This window comes from Petromyzon marinus, chromosome 18, assembly GCF_048934315.1.
Source record: "Petromyzon marinus isolate PM22_M1 ecotype Great Lakes invasive population chromosome 18, UKy_Petmar_22M1.pri1.0, whole genome shotgun sequence".
NCBI lineage: Eukaryota > Metazoa > Chordata > Hyperoartia > Petromyzontiformes > Petromyzontidae > Petromyzon > Petromyzon marinus.
Window position 1 is genome coordinate 13,157,813 of NC_133684.1, and position 20,169 is coordinate 13,177,981.

Below are 20,169 nucleotides of genomic sequence, written 5' to 3' on the forward strand. Positions count from 1 at the left end.
CTCCTCCCCACCACCACCAACATCCCATCCGCTCCATCGCTGAGTGCCGCCTCCCCGCTACCCCCACCCCCGTCCTCCCTACCCGAGCCCAAACACACGAGCCGCTGCCGCCTGTGCTCGTCTTGAGAAGCAACTGGCGGATCTACCCAACAACTCCGCCAATTGGACACTCTGCGCCGGGCCTCCGTCTCCATCTCGCCGTGTTTGTTGCATTCCCGCAAACCACTCCATTCCCTCTCCTCGTCATCGGCCTGTTTTCTCGTTGTTGTTCATCATCATCCCCGCTCCTCCTCGCATCCCCTGCTCCGCGCGCGTGTGTGTGTGTGCGTGCGCATGATCCCATTCGTCGTCTGTCTGTGCGCCGCCCGTCGCCCTGCTGCTGACCAACGTGTAGGGGGGGCTGCCTGCGGAAAGCTCTCCTCTCTCTCTCTTCTCTCTCTGCACAACATCACGAAACATGGGCAAAGTCGGTAGAAAAAACCTCGCGTCGTTGTCGCTGCCTCTGCTAATTGCAGCGGTCTGCTGCGTGCATAGGTAAAACGCATTTGCTTTTTTTCCAGCTCATTTTGCTCGTAAGTCGCCGTCGTGTGCGTTAATGCGACGAGAAAGATATATTCGATGAACCACGCCGTTACACAATTCGACATTGTGCAGCAGCTCGGCACGCACGCGCGAAATGAACATCGGGACGATGTTAAAAAGATGGCTGTTTGTGTGAGTTTTATTATTATTTATTCTCAGCGCGAATGAACAAGACAACATGTCGTTTGTGAAGGACACAGTTGATAGTCTGCTGAGAGGATACGACATTCGACTGAGGCCGGATTTTGGAGGTAACGTCTGAAATCGCGCATCTCTTTGCCGCGGTCGCTTCGCGCACACGCAATCATGGCCTGGGCTCACCGCTCTCATAGATAATCGCGTGCCCATTGCACCCATCCGGTCGTCGCTTATTTACTATTCCCGCTTATATAGTCTCGATGCATTTATTTTTTGGGTTGGTTTGTGGTGGTGGGGGGGGAGACTCTACGATATCTGCAAAGCCGCCGCACAGCTGCGTGTGTGCGCGCATTGCAATGATCCCCGCAAGATCGTTCTCTCGTCCCGTCCCCCCGCTCATCTTCCCCAACGCGAACACGGCTCACGGGGAGAGAAGCGGCATACAACGGCGGCCTGTGCCGCTTTACTGCACCAGTCTGCGCCGAGGGGTTCACTCTTTGGCGGCGTCTCGCAACAGGCAACATCGAACGAGACCATCCTCGCCGCGTTACATTCATTGCTGTGGGGTACACGCGACGCTAACAGACTGCGGCGGCATCATGCACACAGAGCCCCTGACAGCCATGCGCACGGTCGTTCACACCGCGTGGCCGTGCTGCGAGTTTTCGTTATGAATGCAACGCACGCATCGCCGCACTTGCTGTGCATGCGTTATACTCGCGGCGAGGGTGGGCGCTGTTCTTTCGACTCGCGTTCAAAATTATTCCAAGTTCAATTCTCGACCGGGAGGCGCCAAAGATAGGTCATTCGTTCATCACTCTGGAGTCAGTAGAAGGGGTCGCAGGCCCGAACACTGTGTGGGGATTAGTCGGCAGTGGTCGTGTGCGGTCTGGCGCCCGGCTTCAGAATGTGGAATTGTCGTGTGAACCATCGCTGGCATACTGTACATGCCCAACAGACCACATCGCCTGTAAGGCAACTGGCATCAGTCCTTTGTTATGTGCACTGTACTTAGATACGTATGCTGTCTGTAACATAGCCTGGTACGATCCCATTTCCCGTGTCTCTCACAAGGAGCGGAGGACTATTTAACATTTGCGCTGCTATTGTTGTTTACGCTTGCCAACGAAGGTTAAAATAATACCTTGACATGCGCTCGCAAATTACGTCACAGGCCTCAGTATATAGTCCATTGAAGAACAATGGACATTCGGGTAAAGCCTCGCATAGATTTCCCAGCAGGTTCAGAGTAAAAGCTATTATATATGCTCCAGTAGTGTGTATGAATAGCCCTAGTTATGCCTGCTTTGGAAGCATACAACCCCTGCTGGGGAGTGGAATGGCAGGGCCGCCCCGCCACACAGTGGGGCTGCCTGGGAGGCACGGCTCTAGCTCAGCGGGCCTCGCATATACTGGCTCGTGTGTACAAAGCGTGGCAGCCACACTGCTCATTCCAGGCTCCTTTGGCCCCAACATATGCCAGGTTCGGATGACATTTGACCGCTCGCGTTGTCTACAGTCAGGTATCGGGGAGGCGCCGCTTGTTGCAGAGGTTCCGCGGTTCAAGAACCCTGGCCGCCCTGATTAATGCAACCCGTTAACTATAACATGAAAGTGGGCATTAGAGATCCAGTGACGTTATTCTAAAATTAGCAGGCCGTGTGTGCAGGCGTCCTGGTTTAAATTTGCCAAAATATTTTTTTACAAAATACTTCATTTGAATAACGAAGAGCAGTATCGACCCCCGTGCTGGCAGACATGCCCACATGTAGGTTGGTGCCACGGCACCTCGTGCCGCTCAGGGACAGCTGTTATCAGGGGGTCCCCTAGGCTATAAAAAGGAGAAAACCACAGCTGGGCATTGGAATTATTGAGATGAGATGTGGTGTAAGAAGGTGCTTTGAGATGCTGGGGCATTTCAGCGAGCGTCCAATAAACTGCAAATCTCGATTCCTTGTTCCATATTTGAACTTAGGCGACCGGGATCGTAGTGGAATCCAAGTGGCCTACACGTGCATCACTGGTGATAGAACTGAAACGAGTCTCGTGTGTTCTAAGAAGTTGGCATAATTTGTGTTTAAAATGCAAACGTATAGAACCGATGTGGAACCGTGTGATTGCAATCGTCAGCATTGTCCTTAATGCCTCATGAAATTCGCGTGGTGTCAGAAATTCACTGTGCAGAGCCGTGCAAAGTGACTGTTTGTCCGCAGGGCCCCCCGTGGCAGTCGGGATGAGCATCGACATCGCGAGCATCGACATGGTGTCCGAAGTCAACATGGTAACTACACGGATGCACTTCGAGTGGCGGGATAACACGCGGGGCGCCCATGGCGGATGCGCGGCGTCCGCGGGGGGGTCACAGGGGCACCAACTCACCCACTTACGAACGCCCGTGGTGGCAGCTGAATGGAAAGCAGCGCACGGAGAAAAATAAACCACCGCTGCCACCAACCATCATTGGTTTTGGGCACCGCGGTACCATGCATCGGGAAACAGGGGACGTGCAGGGCTGGGTGGGGATGGGGGTATGGATTGGGTTGAGGTTAGGGATGGAGGGTTAGGGCTACTGATTTGTTGAAGAAACCTTTTTCAGAGCCAGCAGTATTGTGCTGTACTCGCAACAAAGATCATCATGAAGGTATCCGAGATATCTGTGTAGCAGAGCTGTTTCCATTCGATTTTGTGGATTGGACCCCTTGATGCGTCTGCACGAACAAAACACGTCGTTAACAGTTAATGGATGACACACACACACATCACGTTTGTGCATGATCTCCTAACATGCTGAGCGGTGGAGGGAGCAAGAGATGGCAGTGCATCAAGTAGGTTCCTGACCCATCTGTGTGGATTTTACATATGCCTGGCCTACATGGGGTTTCTCCTACCATATTCAGTCACTCAATAAGAAATCGCCAAACGTGGCATGACCCAGTCTCAAACCTAAGCGAGGATTACATGGAGACATAAAGGGCGTTCATATGATAATTATAGGACCCTCCCCAAAGAATATTGCTGTCTCAAGGAGACTTGTATATACATTGAAAATCGTGGGTATAAGCCATTCATCATTAAAATCGGTTATTAAAAAAAAAATACAATCATGATTTTTTTTTAACAAACGTTGCCAATACCGTGTCATGATGTACATTTTTAAAAAAATAATTATATCTGCTACAAAAAAAATGCCAATACTGTACCACAATTACAATGAAGTGAAACTCATCGCATTTTGCATTGTTTCCTCTGCAAAACATACACGTGGCTGGCTTGTAACTTGTATTGGTCTGGCCCTCACAGACGGTGCACTCCGACACGGACACGACCACGTTGCAGTAGACACTCGATGCAAAACAAAGACTGCCCGTTAAGCCTTAACAGACTGTTGGGGCAAGTGATGTTAGCGAGCACCTGTGAAGGCCGGCACGGTACACAGGGGAGTGGGTGGCCAGCACCACAGTGACGATGTTTACATACTGCACTAGATACTCATTTGAGGCTGATTCGAGCTAGAGGAGGCCCATGACCGGATAAGGTAATCATCACTGGTGTTGGCCGTGAGATACTCTATACACGCACACATACACACGCGACACATCCAAAGTGCCCCCTTTCCCAAGTGTGAGCAGGGCGACACAGCGCTCAGCCAGTGATGGAATTTCCTCGTTCCTATGGTAAGAACCGACGACGTCTACTCATCATAGCCACTGTGGACTTGGCACAGTGACCCCTGGCGCTGGCCAATGTTCGAATGTATCTTGTGTTGGATCAAGTCCGCCTTTCTTCGGGTCAATGTCGGCCTTCGAGAGTCAGGCGCTGACTGCTAAGTGACACAGTAACTGATGACAGGGGAGTAAGTGCTGACACAGATGATGGATGTGATTTTGTTTGATGGAAAAGTCTTAATAGACCGTTCTTTTTTTTTACAAGCACATTTATTGCGTTGCTCCAACCACAGCCGCCCCCAACACTGAGATCTCACAGCTCTCGTTATCAGCAGGTGCGTAACGGGGTGTGTGTATGTCCGTGTGATGGTTCGCGGGAAAAACCCGAGTTCGATTCCCACTCACGACCAATAACAGTTACGAATATTTGAACCGATTCAGGGCCTCCCGTAGGCCGACTCAGCCCTAAACGATTACCCGGGGCGATGTGTAAACATCATAACTGGGGAGACAAATGCAGGCGTGCCGGCCTTCATATGTGCTGGCTAAAACCACTGTCTCCAACGATTTGTTAAAGCTACATGAGGGATCTGCATCTTTGTGTGATTCAGGTCTGTGTGATGGGTGGTATGGTGTGTGCGTTATGGAGGGGGGGGGGTGTGAAGGGGGTGTGTGTAATGGGGGTGTATTTGTCTATGTGATGGTGATGTGTTTGATAGACGTGTGTGATGGAGGTGTGTGTAATGGGTGTGTGTGATGGGTGTGTGATGTGCAGGCGCGTGTGATGGGGGTGCGTGTGTATGTAGGTATGTACAGTGAGGGAAAAATAGTATATGATCCCCTCTGCAAAACATGACTTAGTACTTGGTGGCAAAACCCTTGTTGGCAATCACAGAGGTCAGACGTTTCTTGTAGTTGGCCACCAGGTTTGCACACATCTCAGGAGGGATTTTGTCCCACTCCTCTTTGCAGATCTTCTCCAAGTCATTAAGGTTTCGCGGCTGACGTTTGGAAACTCGAACCTTCAGCTCCCTCCACAGATTTTCTATGGGATTAAGGTCTGGAGACTGGCTAGGCCACTCCAGGACCTTAATGTGCTTCTTCTTGAGCCACTCCTTTGTTGCCTTGGCCGTGTGTTTTGGGTCATTGTCATGCTGGAATACCCATCCACGACTCATTTTCAATGCCCTGGCTGAGGGAAGGAGGTTCTCACCCAATATTTGACGGTACATAGCCCCGTCCATCGTCCCTTTGATGCGGTGAAGTTGTCCTGTCCCCTTAGCAGAAAAACACCCCCAAAGCATAATGTTTCCACCATGTTTGACGGTGGGGATGGTGTTCTTGGGGTCATAGGCAGCATTCCTCCTCCTCCAAACACGGCGAGTTGAGTTGATGCCAAAGAGCTCCATTTTGGTCTCATCTGACCACAACACTTTCACCCAGTTGTCCTCTGAATCATTCAGATGTTCATTGGCAAACTTCAGACGGGCATGTATATGTGCTTTCTTGAGCAGGGGGACCTTGCGGGCGCTGCAGGATTTCAGTCCTTCACGGTGTAGTGTGTTACCAATTGTTTTCTTGGTGACTATGGTCCCAGCTGCCTTGAGATCATTGACAAGATCCTCCCGTGTAGTTCTGGGCTGATTCCTCACCGTTCTCATGATCATTGCAACTCCACGAGGTGAGATCTTGCATCTAGCCCCAGGCCGAGGGAGATTGACAGTTCTTTTGTGTTTCTTCCATTTGCGAATAATCGCACCAACTGTTGTCACCTCACCAAGCTAGACCTACACAAGGCTGGAAAGGTCTTGTAGCCCATTCCAGCCTTGTGTAGGTCTACAATCATGTCCCTGACATCCTTAGAGAGCTCTTTGGTCTTGGCCATGGTGGAGAGTTTGGAATCTGATTGATTGATTGCTTCTGTGGACAGGTGTCTTCTATACAGGTAACAAGCTGAGATTAGGAGCACTCCCTTTAAGAGTGTGCTCCTATTCTCAGCTCGTTACCTGTATAAAAGACACCTGGGAGCCAGAAATCTTTCTGATTGAGAGGGAGTCAAATACTTAGTTCCGTCATTAAAATGCAAATCAATTAATAAAAAATTTTGACATGCGTTTTTCAGGATTTTTTTGTTATTATTGTCTCTCACTGTTCAAATAAACCTACCATTAAAATTATAGACTGATCATTTCTTTGTCAGTGGGCAAAGGTACAAAATCAGCAGGGGATCAAATACTTTTTTCCCTCACTGTATATGGCTATTTTAAGATGTAACCCCGACGCAAATGATAGCGAAACGAAGTGGCTTTTCAAGTGGAAATGTATAGCAGCCAGACACTTTAAACACTTTTCTACATATTATTGGTTCTTTCGGTAAAATCACGTTGAAGGGAAACAATGAAATAATAAAAATATAAAACACGTTTCGACTGCAACACAAGCAATCATCAGGTGTGAAAACCACAGCAATATTTTATTTCATTGTTTCCCTTCCACGTGACTTTACCGAAAAAACCAAGAACATGAATCCCTGCAGTCACGAAAGCTTTAAATCTAAATTTTACATTTTTGACATGCGTTTTTCTGGATTTTGTTCTTGTTATTCTGTCTCTCACTGTTCAAATAAACCTACCATTATAATTATAGACTGATCATTTCTTTGTCAGTGGGCAAACGTACAAAATCATCAGGGGATCAAATACTTTTTTCCCTCACTGTATGTTGAACTTCTTTCGCACGGTACGCAGCCAACCGTGCTAATCGGAGGTGTGTGTATGTGTGATGAGGGTGCGCGTGTGATGGAGACGTGTGTGCCAGACAGGGTGTGTGTGATGGGTGTGACGGTGATCGGTGTGTGTGTGATGGGTGTGACGGTGATCGGTGTGTGTGTTTGATGTGTGTGACGGTGATGGGTGTGTGTGTGTGATGCGTGTGGTGGTGATCGGTGTGTGTGTGTGATGGGTGTGACGGTAATGGGTGTGTGTGTGTGATGGGTGTTACGGTGATCCGGGTGTGTGTGTGTGATGGGTGTGACGGTGATGGGTGTGGTGGTGATCGGTGTGGGTGTGACGGTGATCGGTGTGTATGTGTGATGGGTGTGACGGTAATCGGTGTTTGTGATGGGTGTGACGGTGATCGGTGCGTGTGATGGGTGTGAAGGTGATCGGTGTGTGTGTGATGGGTGTGACGGTGATCGGTGTTTGTGTGTGTGTGTGATGGGTGTGACGGTGATCGGTGTGTATGATGGGTGTAACGGTGATCGGTGTTTGTGTGTGTGTGTGATGGGTGTGACGGTAATCGGTGAGTGTGTGATGGGTGTGACGGTGATGGGTGTGTGTGTGTGTGATGGGTGTGGCGGTGATCGGTGAGTGTGTGTGTGATGGGTGTGACGGTGATCGGTGTATGTGTGATGGGTGTGACGGTGATGGGTGTGTGTGTGTGTGATGGGTGTGGCAGTGATCGGTGTGTGTGTGATGGGTGTGACGGTAATGGGTGTGTGTGTGTGATGGGTGTTACGGTGATCAGTGTGTGTGTGATGGGTGTGACAGTGATGGGTGTGTGTGTGATGGGCGTGACGGTGATCGGTGTGTGTGTGTGAGTGATGGGTGTGGTGGTGATCGGTGTGTGTGTGTGTGATGGGTGTGACGGTGATCGGTGTGTGTGTGTGGGTGTGACGGTAATCGGTGTGTGTGATGGGTGTGACGGTAATCGGTGTGTGTGATGGGTGTAACGGTGATCGGTGTGTGTGATGGGTGTAACGGTGATCGGTGTGTGTGATGGGTGTTACGCTGATCGGTGTGTATGTGTGTGATGGGTGTGTGTGTGATGTGTGTGACGGTGATCGATGTGTGTGATGGGTGTGACGGTGATCGGTGAGTGTGTGGGAGTGATGGGTGTGGCGGTAATCGGTGTGTGTGTGTGATGGCTGTGACGGTGATGGGTGTGTGTGATGGGTGTAACGGTGATCGGTGTGCGTGATGGGTGTGACGGTGATCGGTGTGTGTGTGTGATGGGTGTGACGGTGATGGGTGTGTGTGTGTGTGATGGGTGTGACGGTGATGGGTGTGTGCGTGTGTGTGATGGGTGTGACGGTCATTGGTGTGTGTGTGTGATGGGTGTGACGGTGATCGGTGTTTGTGTGTGTGTGATGGGTGTAACGGTGATCGGTGAGTGTGTGTGATGGGTGTGACGGTGATGGGTGTGTGCGTGTGTGTGATGGGTGTGACGGTCATTGGTGTGTGTGTGTGATGGGTGTGACGGTGATCGGTGAGTGTGTGTGATGGGTGTGACGGTGATGGGTGCGTGTGTGTGATGGGTGTGACGGTCATTGGTGTGTGTGTGTGATGGGTGTGACGGTGATCGGTGAGTGTGTGTGATGGGTGTGACGGTGATGGGTGTGTGTGTGTGATGGGGGTGACGGTGATGGGTGTGTGATGGGTGTGACGGTGATCGATGTGTATGATGGGTGTGACGGTGATCGATGTGTGTGTGATGGGTGTGACGGTGATGTGTGTGTGTGTGATGGATGTGTGCTATGGGCGTGTGTGTGATGGGTGTGTGTTATGGGTGTGTATGTGTAATGGGTGTGTGTTATGTGTGTGTGTGATGGGTGTGTGTTATGGGTGTGTGTTTGTGTGTGATGGATGTGTGTTATGGGTGTGTGTGATGGGTGTGTGTGTTATGGGTGTGTGTGTGTGATGGGTGTGTGTGTTATGGATGTGTGTGTGTGATGGGTGTGTGTGTTATGGGTGTGTGTGTGTTATGGGTGTGTGTGTGTGATGGGTGTGTGTGATGGGTGTGTGTTATGGGTGTGTGTTATGGGTGTGTGTGTGATGGGTGTTATGGGTGTGCATGTGTGATGGGTGTGTGTTATGGGTGTGTATGTGTGATGGGTGTGTGTTATGGGTGTGTGTGTGATGGGTGTGTGTGTGTTTTGGGTGTGTGTGATGGGTGTGTATGTGTGATGGGTGTGTGTGTTATGGGTGTGTGTGTGTGATGGGTGTGTGTTATGGGTGTGTGTGATGGGTGTGTGTGTTATGGGTGTGTGTGTGTGATGGGTGTTATGGGTGTGTGTGATGGGTGTGTGTTATGGGTGTGTATGTGTGATGGGTATGTGTGTTATGGGTGTGTGTGTGTGTGATGGGTGTGTGTGTTATGGGTGTGTGTGTTATGGGTGTGTGTGTGTGATGGGTGTGTGTGTTATGGGTGTGTGTGTTATGGGTGTGTGTGTGTGATGGGTGTGTGATGGGTGTGTGTGATGGGAGTGGCAGGTGCTCTCCGCGTTGGTCGTTGTTGCTGCTCTGCGATCCCGCGGGCTGGCGGGGAGCGCGCGGGACGCTGCCTCGTGTCGCCATCTGTCGTCGTGCGCGGGCCGTGCCGCGCCAGGGCGAGCCCGTAGAGCCCATTCCAACCTCACGACTGACGGACTCACACGGCACGATGATGATGATGCCTCGTGCGAGGCGGGTGGGGAGTCGTTTGTCGTACGGTACACAACGTTGTGCACTCTGCGTGTCAGCCTGCTGAGAAAGTGCTTGTGCAATACACGACAGTACTTATATACTGTCGTGTATAGTCGTAGACTTAACAGTAGTTATTGTGCAACGCTGTGTTTGGCCACGCACCCACCCCCTCGTGTGCCTTGCCGGCCTTCATAGGTGCTACTCAATAACAGCACCTACCTCGACAGTGTGTCACGGCTTTACAGGGGGATCTTTGTCTCTCTGCAGTGCGGGGGAGGGTTTGTGCAGCGGTTAGCGCGCTGCACTCCGAACCCGCTGACCCGAGTTCGATTCCCGTTCACAGCCAACACCAGTGGCGAAATATCTGAACCGGTCCTGGGCTTCCCCTAGGGGCGACTCAGTCTCAAATGAGTAGCTGGTGCGGTGTGTGCTTGCTGGCCACCCCCTCCCTCCCAGTGCTGTGCCGGCCGTCATAGGCACTCACTTAACAGCACTTGCCCCAACATTCTGTTAAGGCTACATGGGGGATCTTTATAGTATTGGGCACCTTTATGCAACAGAGCGCGGTTCTTGGAGGCTCCACGTGAGTGGAGGCCATTCCACATTCCAATGGCGGGGACAGTTATTTCTTTTAAAAGAACCACCACCGTTGACTTTCCGCATTGTCGTATCAGTTTAGATAACGCGGAGGGATTTATGGGCTCAATTGTATGAGAGGTGTGTGTGTGTTCAAATAGGAGGACATCGACTTAGTAGTCCCCGCGTGGAGAGGAACCTCACGTTCAGACTTCCATGGCATTTCTGTCGCGGATTTACTTTCAAATACCTCTTAAGCTGAAGCCCATCATATCGTTACCACCATTGACTGTTCTGCCAGTGCCGTGCCTATTGCAGCAGTAATGGATGGTGACGACTGCTAAAGCACAGAAAGGCAAGTCATTTCCATATATATCATATTTGTCTAAATGCATAATCTCATCACATCGGTTGAGTGAAATGCTGATCGATGCACAACTGGTTATTTTAACGTACCGTGGTGCACTGCAAATCACCCAACACGGGCAGTGTGCCGTGTATGCTGTACGTTTGAGGAGAAGACGATTTCTCTAGTTGCCTGACTGTGTTCATCATAACAGCAATAATAACAACGGGCACCGAATTTGGCAGCAGCCCAAACATTCAACAGATGCAGCGTCGCTCGCGTGATCGTTGCACTTTGTAAAGGTAGGTGGCACTGAAGCACAGCGGTGGGGAGAAATGAGGAGGCCGCGTCTTTGCCACGTCGCTCTGAAGTTCATCGAGGCCCCGTGGTGCGGTGAGTTCCTCCGTGAGCACCGCGCCACTGCCGACCGCAGCGGGTGTCCGCTTATGATGTGACTCGCCCAGCGCCCTGGTGATCATGCATCGGATTGTAAAGTCACTTTTTTCGAACTGCTCGTGTTTTAGTTCGATGTCCTTCCCTGCCCCCCCCCCCCCCATTCCGGCACTTCCGATTAGCACGGTTGGCTTGGGTACGGTGCGAAAGAAGTTCAACGTGAGCATATACGTACTTCGTCGTGGTCACCGCTCGTGCCAAGCGGCACGGGGATCGTGCCAAGCGGCACGGGGATCGTGCGTGCCGTGTTGCGGTGCCACAGCCATCCACGGGACACACATGCGCAGAGGGGGGGGGGACCCCGCGATGCAAAGAGGGCTTTTCGACAGAAAGACGTCGGCTCCTGAGAATATTTCCTTTAAAAAATTAAAAGGCAGCAACGCTCGACATTGGACGAGAGGAAAGACAAGCTGTGTGAGTCACTGTCACGTGAATCGTGACGCGAGTCGCATTCTTTCCACGACATTGCCACGTTAATCCATTCCGCCACGGCTGATTTACTCGGAGCCCAATGTAAATCGTGAAAGTCTTTTGCACGAAACGTCACGCGACTGTTTTTCGTAAAGTGCCTGTGATGTCCGCATGTAAATCAGATGCAAGGGAACTGGGTCCGAGATACTGGCAAGATTGCTCGAGCAACACCGGTAATTCAAGGGGACCATATTTATTCGAAAGCTAATGGGATGACCATGGCCTACTGGAGTCAATATTTTTAAAATATAAACACTCCCCAATGCATTGTGATCCAACCGGAATGCAATCACATTTGGGTTGGAAGAATAGCCAGGTCAGTGATCCGCATTTTGCCAATGAGCCACTCGGCATCAGATGGTTTACGGGTTTGACTTCTACACTCCCTTGTGCAGTCTTCATTTACGATAGCTCAGCATGTTCGTCAATAACAATGTGGCCTTTGCGGGAACAAAATAAACATATGGGGCGGAATATCAGGAAATGGCCTCGTGCGTTTTACTTGTATCTTTAACAAATGTACAGTGAGGGATTAAAGTATTTGATCCCCTGCTGATTTTGTACGTTTGCCCACTGACAAAGAAATGATCAGTCTTTAATTTTAATGGTAGGTTTATTTGAACAGGGAGAGACAGAATAACAACAAAAAAATCCCGAAAAACGCATGTCAAAAATGTTATAAATTGATTTGCATTTTATTGAGGGAAATAAGTATTTGACCCCCTCTCAATCAGAAAGATTTCTGGCTCCCAGGCGTCTTTTATACAGGTAACGAGCTGAGATTAGGAGCACACTCTTAAAGGGAGTGCTCCTAATCTCAGCTTGTTACCTGTATAAAAGACACCTGTCCACAGAAGCAATCAATCAATCAGATTCCAAACTCTCCACCATGGCCAAGACCAAAGAGCTCTCCAAGGATGTCAGGGACAAGATTGTAGACCTACACAAGGCTGGAATGGGCTACAAGACCATTGCCAAGCAGCTTGGTGAGAAGGTGACAACAGTTGGTGCGATTATTCGCAAATGGAAGAAACACAAAGAACTGTCAATCTCCCTCGGCCTGGGGCTCCATGCAAGATCTCACCTCGTGGAGTTGCAATGATCATGAGAACGGTGAGGAATCAGCCCAGAACGACACGGGAGGATCTTGTCAATGATCTCAAGGCAGCTGGGACCTTAGTCACCAAGAAAACAATTGGTAGCACACTACGCCGTGAAGGACTGAAATCCTGCAGCGCCTGCAAGGTCCCTCTGCTCAAGAAAGCACATATACATGCCCGTCTGAAGTTTGCCAATGAACATCTGAATGATTCAGAGGACAACTGGGTAAAAGTGTTGTGGTCAGATGAGACCAAAATGGAGCTCTTTGGCATCAACTCAACTCGCCGCGTTTGGAGTAGGAGGAATGCTGGCAGAACACTACTATGGTAGCTTGAAGTCAGGATTTCTGACTTCAAGCTACCCTATACTGTATCAATGAATTGGTTTATCAAGGGTACGAAATTGTTAAGATGGATGTGGCTGCCACAAGTAATTCCCTGAACAGCATTGCGGACTGTTCCGGCTGAAAGCAAGCACTGCTCGCAATACATTGTAAAGCAGATATATAACAAATGGACTCCCCTGCTCTTAGTGCAGCTGTGATGGTATTGGTCACTCTATCAAGATATTGGAATTCGGGTGGCTATTACGTCATTAGAATTACTTGGCTGGCAGTACGCTAAAGTATTCTTACAGATTGTACAGTAACGTTATCACGCATTACACCTGTGATACTGCTGTATTGCAACGATTAGCATGCTGGACTCACAATCCAGATATCTCCCGGCACGGCAGTTGAAACAATGGACAGGTTTTTGTTCATTGTTTTTGCTATACATTCTCTTCTCCTATAATGCCAAGTGTAGTTTTCATAACGCGAATTGGATATAACGTGATGAATGTGTTAGGGAACTCATGTTTAACATATATAACGCGGATGCGAATGGAATATAACGCGATCGAGTGAATAGAACCACGTCACGCGAGTAGGAATATGCGGTTACTATATGTGGCTGCCTCAGCGTAGCATCACTCAAGGCGGGATGCTGCTGGATGCTTATAGATGCTACCCACGCACATCAGTCTTTATTCAGCCTGCGTACGCATCTTACGTGCTATCGCGGACTGCGCTTTACCCTACATTTTTACCCCAATTTTTCCATAACTCGGTGTTCTTCAGGAACGCATCTACACCGCGTTATAGGAGAACAGTGTGTATTTCAATAAGAGCCCGGTACAGAGCACAAACCGCGACGCAGGGAGGGGGTACAGAAGTTCCGCGGACATAGGTGCTGAACTCTGTGCTCCTGGGTTTAAAGGGGGGAGGGGATTGGGCTCACTGCCCCACCCAAGTGGGGACCGCGAGCGGGGTATCTGTACATTTATATTGGAAACGGAAGATAAGGGAGTAAGAAGTTAAGAGGATAGAAAGAGCGGACAGAAGGAGGAGGGGACAGGTTTAAAAATAAAATGCCGCTTTCTCTTTCCACCCAGCAGTATACAGTTGTTCATGTATGTGTGTTGGACTTGTTTCTAACCGTTCTTAGCCAACCGTGCAAATCGGAGGTGTGGGGGAAGGACAACAAACGAAACACAAAACGTAATTCTTAAAGAAATTACTTTTCAATCTAGATTTAAAAGTGCATTGCACCTTTGGCTTCCTAATATCGGAAGGAAGAGCGTTCCAGACGGCCGCAGAGGCGCATCTGAAGGCGTGCGACACGGTGACCGTCTTTGTTTGCTGGTTAGCCAAAAGCCGTGATCGGCAGGACTCGTGTCTGGGGCAAAGGTGCAGCTATTCCCAACCCTTCTATGACGTTTTGCCACGCGTGGACGAACTGGACGATTTACCCTCTGTACAGTCGGGAGCTCCGGCTTCTGGAGGCCCTTCTGCTCGCAATGGCTTGAGCAAGTAATTGCAGGGCTGCGCCTTTACCTATTGCACCTGTAGGCACGGCGCATGCGACCTTGAGTGGCACCCGTGCTGTAGCATCAAACTGTAGGCATTGTCGTTGTGTTCGTACCAGAGCAGCCGAAAGTGCATAACATGTTTTACGTACAATTGTGTTGCATGCCATTTATATTTACAATCTAATTTTTGGAAAATATCGTCCAACATCTGCGTGAATTACTTTGGGCGAAAGCACACCACCTTGTCTGACTTCCATTTTATTACATATGTTTGGTACAGTGTGGCTGTTATTTTTTTATATAGATCTGTATTCCTCCTAAATGGCCTTATTTGCACCTTGGCTTGTGATAGCTTGGACGACTGCATCAAAATGTCTACCGAGTCGAATGCTTTTTCATCGACTACAAAGGGCAGGCTCAATAGTAATTGAAATGCATTGGTCTTTTCCAGGATCTGAGTGAGAGTTTGGGTAGGGAAACCTTTGCGAATCCCTGCTCGCTCCCCGTGTTTGGTTTGTGTCAACATTTTAAATTATTCTGTTCCCAGTGACCTTTGTGAGGGATGTATACACGTTGTGATAAGAGGCTACTGGGTCTGTGGTTCTTAAAGTTGTTCTTGTCTTCATTTTTGAATATAATAGAGATTGAGACATTATTCCATGATTGAGGTATATCATATTTTTGTAAATGCTTAGTAAGCAAGACCAGACTTTTATTTTTCTCATTAGTTTCCTCATCGACTTACATAGTCCTGTGTATTCCATCTTCAGTTGAGCCTCTGTGTCTCCTATTATATTCATCCTCGACCTCCTCAAGTCTATTGTGGGTTCACACAACTTATCCTCCATGTTCAATCAACGTTCAACGCACTATCAATTACTATGCTAGCTAAGGCATAATTCAAAGTGGTGACGTCCATTAAATAGATTTGCTCCTCTAGATGCTAGGATTTGTTGGTGAGAGTTAGGCTAAAATTAGCGAACTCCTGATCAAGACTTCTGACGTCGCCTATCCTGTGGGCTAAGCTTTGTCCTCTCTTTTTGTTGAAATGCAACTTGCATCACACACCGGTCTGTGATCGCTCCCAACGTTAAAAGAGATGAGAACAGAGAAGCCCCTGACGGGTCTGGGCTTTTGTTCCACAGAATCGTCAATCTCGTTCTTAATTTCGCGACAGGGCATCTCCACGTCCATCTATTTCCATATCATTACAAAAACTATTTTGGTTGTTGTCCTGAAACCGCCCCCCAACCCTGCTCACTACCACCCCCGCTGCTGCACACGCACTGCCTCTACACCCCCCCACCCACTGCTACCAAAACCAGCCCAACCACCGTGTCTGGAGGAGGGGGACAGGGCCTAAACAGAAGGAGGCAGGCCCTAAAGAAGAAGGCAGGGCCTTATAAAAGGAAAGGCGCAGAGAGACAAAATAGGGAGATGGACAATGGGGGGTGGGAGCCAACCAGGCAGGGGGGTTGGGCCTAAGGAGTAAAGGGGCGGGGCATAAATATTAAAAGGCGGGCTTGAAGAGGAAGGAGCAGGGCCTAAAGAAGAAGGGGGCCGGGCCTGCAGTGGTTGAACTTCACTGTTGGTTCAGGTAATAGAAGCATAGATTCAAAGGCATGCAACATGAAACGCAAACCTTTAGTGCCACAAATACAGCCACAGACCAATACATTTCCTAAATTCCTTCTAATAGGTATTCACTATTTCCACGTCGTCTTTGGCTGTGAACTTTAATCGACACTCACCTCTCGTTTCTCATTTCCCGATGCCAAATATAACGCCCACCTCATCTCTGCACCATTCACATACTCTCGCAATAAAGTCGCCCATGGTGACGTTGTAATGCACGATACAAACTCATTTGGTTGAAAGTTCATTTATTCCTTCATGTGGTCTATTTCATAATCGTGGCACGTTGCAGAATGTACGTGAATATTGTTTCAAAACCTAAATAGAAACGGTTTCCACTCTTCACAGGAGTGGAGTTTTAACTCCGCATCTCACTAATATCAACCACACCCGGGTTGATTTTGATTCCTTGGGTGATATCCACACATTCTGTAGCAACAGTTAAAGAGATAAGGTGTTCCATCTCTAGCTGGTGATTTACCTGGTTACACCTACGGAACTTGCTGGTATCGTGAATGATAATTCAGAATAAGTTTATAACTGCAATTTTTATAATTATCATTCATATCATGAAAGTGCTAATTTAATTTAATGTTCTGTTTAGACCAAAGTGAATGTTTTTGCTGATACACTGCATCATGAGGGTAGGCTGATGAACTGATCACTGTAATGTATATCAATAAAATGCATTCAAATTCATATTCATTTGAATAACACAGAATAATTGTAACATTCATCACATTTTCTGAATACATTTTCAATGAAATTACAATGTTAATGTATGGCTCTTTGAGACTTCTTTTGTGCATAATTATTCCTTTCATAAATGTACTTGATCCAGCAAATGTGATCAATGTTTAACTATTCTCAGTGGTCTACACATGTAATCGTGTAAAAAGAGGAAAAATAATTAACGTAGGTCAAATGGAACACCATTTTGGAGCTTGGCCAGTTTTGCATTGCGACCCAACAACCGCATTGCTCATTCTCCATTCGACTTTCAGGGCATGTCATCCAGAATACACTGCCATTCAGCACAGCAGACATCTCCACGTTCTCTCAGCGTGTGATAAAATAATAATTAATTCTCTCTTTTTTCATCCCATGATGCGGAGATTTGTTCTCATACAAATATAGTTCCTCTGCCCTTGAATGTTTTCCGCGAGCGTGGTGAGAGGCATGCATGCAATCAACACGCATGCGTGGGTGACATCCTTAAAGAGTGGATTCTCAGTGCAGGGATCGGTGAGCGAACGGAGACCGTCAATTTGAAGTGTTAATGGAGAGCTCGCAATGAAAATTTCGTTCCTTTAAAATAAACATCATACGCACAATAGTACGTGCTTAAGAGGGCAATTACGAAGATCTCGCAAGTGGTTGCTACGTGACGGATTGCGCTTGTGTGCATGTGGCTTCGTCATTCACGATCCTCGCAATACGACATCCTCTCAGCCACAATGATGCCTTCTACTCTTGCAAAACGTACAGTCCTTTACAGTAACACCTGTGCTGGTTTTAAGAATTCAGGCCAGCCTGCCTACAGTCCATCCTGGGTTGGATCAGAGAGGAGCTCGAAGATCATTGAAAGATCTGGACGCGGTCCCATCTGTGAGGTCCTCTGGCAGTTGAGGTTGGGTCATGTGGCCCGCATGCCCAGCCACTTCATGCCCAAGCAACTTGTTTGGCTGTATATATGGGGCTAAACGGATGGAGCACGGGCTAGAGAGGTGATGGGCTGATGCGATACAGGAGAAATATGTGGAGCTGAGTGGATTTGCCGATGACTGGTACCAGCAGGGCCAACATTGGCCTCTGTAGAGAAGGCTTGTGAAGGGTGCGACTGGGAAGTTGGATGCAGTCACCCTCCAACAACAACGGAGGGCAGAGGACTGAGGCTTACAACAATAAGGGGAGCGATTCTCTAATACAGTGAGTTTTCACAGTTAGGAGTACAGGTTGTGCATCTGCCAGTCAGCTCCGCCAGCTAACACATGGTACATGTCTCATGACCTGCTAGTGAGTCTTCACTTGGCCTGGCACAAGCATTATGGTGATGTCACTACCAATTAGTGACAAAAGGCAGTTGCTGTTTTTTTCATACATATAGAAGATTGTTCCAGAATGTGTTTGAGTTTGGTAAGATTTATTTTGACCAGGATTTCCCATTGTCTGACATGATATCGATAGCGAGTGGATTGAAACATGTCTTAAGGCTGATTGGTTTCACTACATAAGCGGATGACCATACGGTATATTGTCACTACTGACATTAAGCTCAGCGTTGTATGTCACATAATGCATTGGGGTGATATATATTGTGTAGGGTGCACAGCACCATGGTATACATCCATAATACATTGCAGCTCAGCTGTGAGCAGGGTTTAATTCTCAATCAACATTTTCTGGAATAGGAGGCTTGCTTGGACGAGGGATGAGGCCCTATCAGTAGTTTACAAGGTATGCCTATCCATAATGTTATATTATTGTACCTATACTTGCTGTATTCGTATTATGTATCTTATGAGCAGCTTTATAGGAAGATATCAGACAAATGGTATAAAATAAGGTGTTCCATAATAATTCCGGCAAAAGTATTCTGAACCATCCTGGCTGAAATGAATCACTAGTTGTAATTAATTTTAAAAAAATTGCAAATATACACATTGGGGATACTTGTGCAAATTATGGAAGCCTGGACAAATACCGAATGTCCATTCAGCAGCTGCGAGGCAGTGGTCGAATTCGTAATTACTTTGGCAGGCAGCAGTCTCCATAACAACCGCTATTGGCTTCTCACAAAGTGCTACTCATTTGCATGATGAGCTGATTCAACCCCCATCTGGGATGTGAACTCACAACTTTCCAATTGTTCATCTGGCCTTCTGTTATAACATTACCCAGCAAATTTAACGTCTGTTACACAGCAGGCCGTACAATTTTCTAAAGCTTTATGGGGGGAATTCACGGAGCACATGGTCATTGTGGCAAGCAGTGTGCTGACCGCTGGGATATCCTCTTGCCTAATAATTCACGAACCCGTATGGTTTTCAGAGCTGCAATGAAGTCAGGATGAAGCCTTTAGCCACGAACCGTAAAATCAAAGGCAGGTACACAACCCTCCGTTTTAGTATTCTACCTTATTGTTTTTTTCTTTCAATACTGCATCTAAAAATGTGCAGGGACAGAAAAAAAGCATTCCTGACGTCCCTCTTGAAAGACCGTGCACTTTATCAAGTGCATGTGTGGCAGTTCATCGCTGTGGTCTATTACTGTGAAAGGTTGGTGGACCAGGTTTTATTTCGGCAAACACAATTTTGATGAATGCTTGGCAGCCATGCCAAATAATTGCCTACCACAAGCTCTCGGTATTCAAGTAAACATAACCAATCATTTGCCGTGAAATGCAAATGAGGGGACTGCAAAACTGCGCTAATCCAAACAATTTACTTGAAGGCAATGTTCAATTCCCATAGCTGACCAATACCGTATTCTGGGAATTAGCAAAGCATGCCATCTTCCACAAAGTCAATGTTAATAAAGAGTCTAAAGGCTCAAGTGAGCATAACTAAAAAAGATAACTGGGCATTGTATGCCAGGCTATGGCACAAAGCTACCCAAAGATAAATTACGACATTTGCCCTCTTGGATTTGCCAGTTGATGTTTGTCAAAGCAACTTGCCTCTGCGCCTGACCCTCTCACCCCATCTGTGTAATGTTGTGAGATCCACAGCTTGTAAATTACGGCAATGAAGGTGGGAATGCAAACACGAGTAGCTTCACCTGGAATACCACATTAGCTACACGTTACACCCTTGGGCAAATAAATGCTTCACTGACTATGGAGTAAGATATATAATTATTTCCCGATTAAATTAAAATGGGGTCCCAT

At 48.0% G+C, this 20,169-nt stretch overlaps 1 protein-coding gene across 6 annotated transcripts in view; it reads left to right on the forward strand.

Moving 5' to 3' along the window:
- The first annotated feature begins 74 nt into the window (after positions 1-74).
- The window catches only part of LOC116943685 (gamma-aminobutyric acid receptor subunit beta-3-like), a 301,742-nt gene continuing 281,647 nt past the window's right edge, over positions 75-20,169 (forward strand). For 2 of the 6 annotated variants that reach the window (XM_032956761.2, XM_032956763.2), the window contains exons 1-3: positions 75-534; positions 742-833; positions 2,934-3,001. In XM_032956761.2, the coding sequence (XP_032812652.1) occupies positions 458-534; positions 742-833; positions 2,934-3,001 (237 nt within the window). In that variant the 5' untranslated portion in view covers positions 75-457. Of the gene's footprint in view, positions 535-741; positions 834-1,614; positions 1,691-2,933; positions 3,002-20,169 lie in introns of those variants that run through there. The other 4 variants (XM_076067894.1, XM_076067895.1, XM_032956764.2 and 1 more) reach the window with 4 other exon arrangements.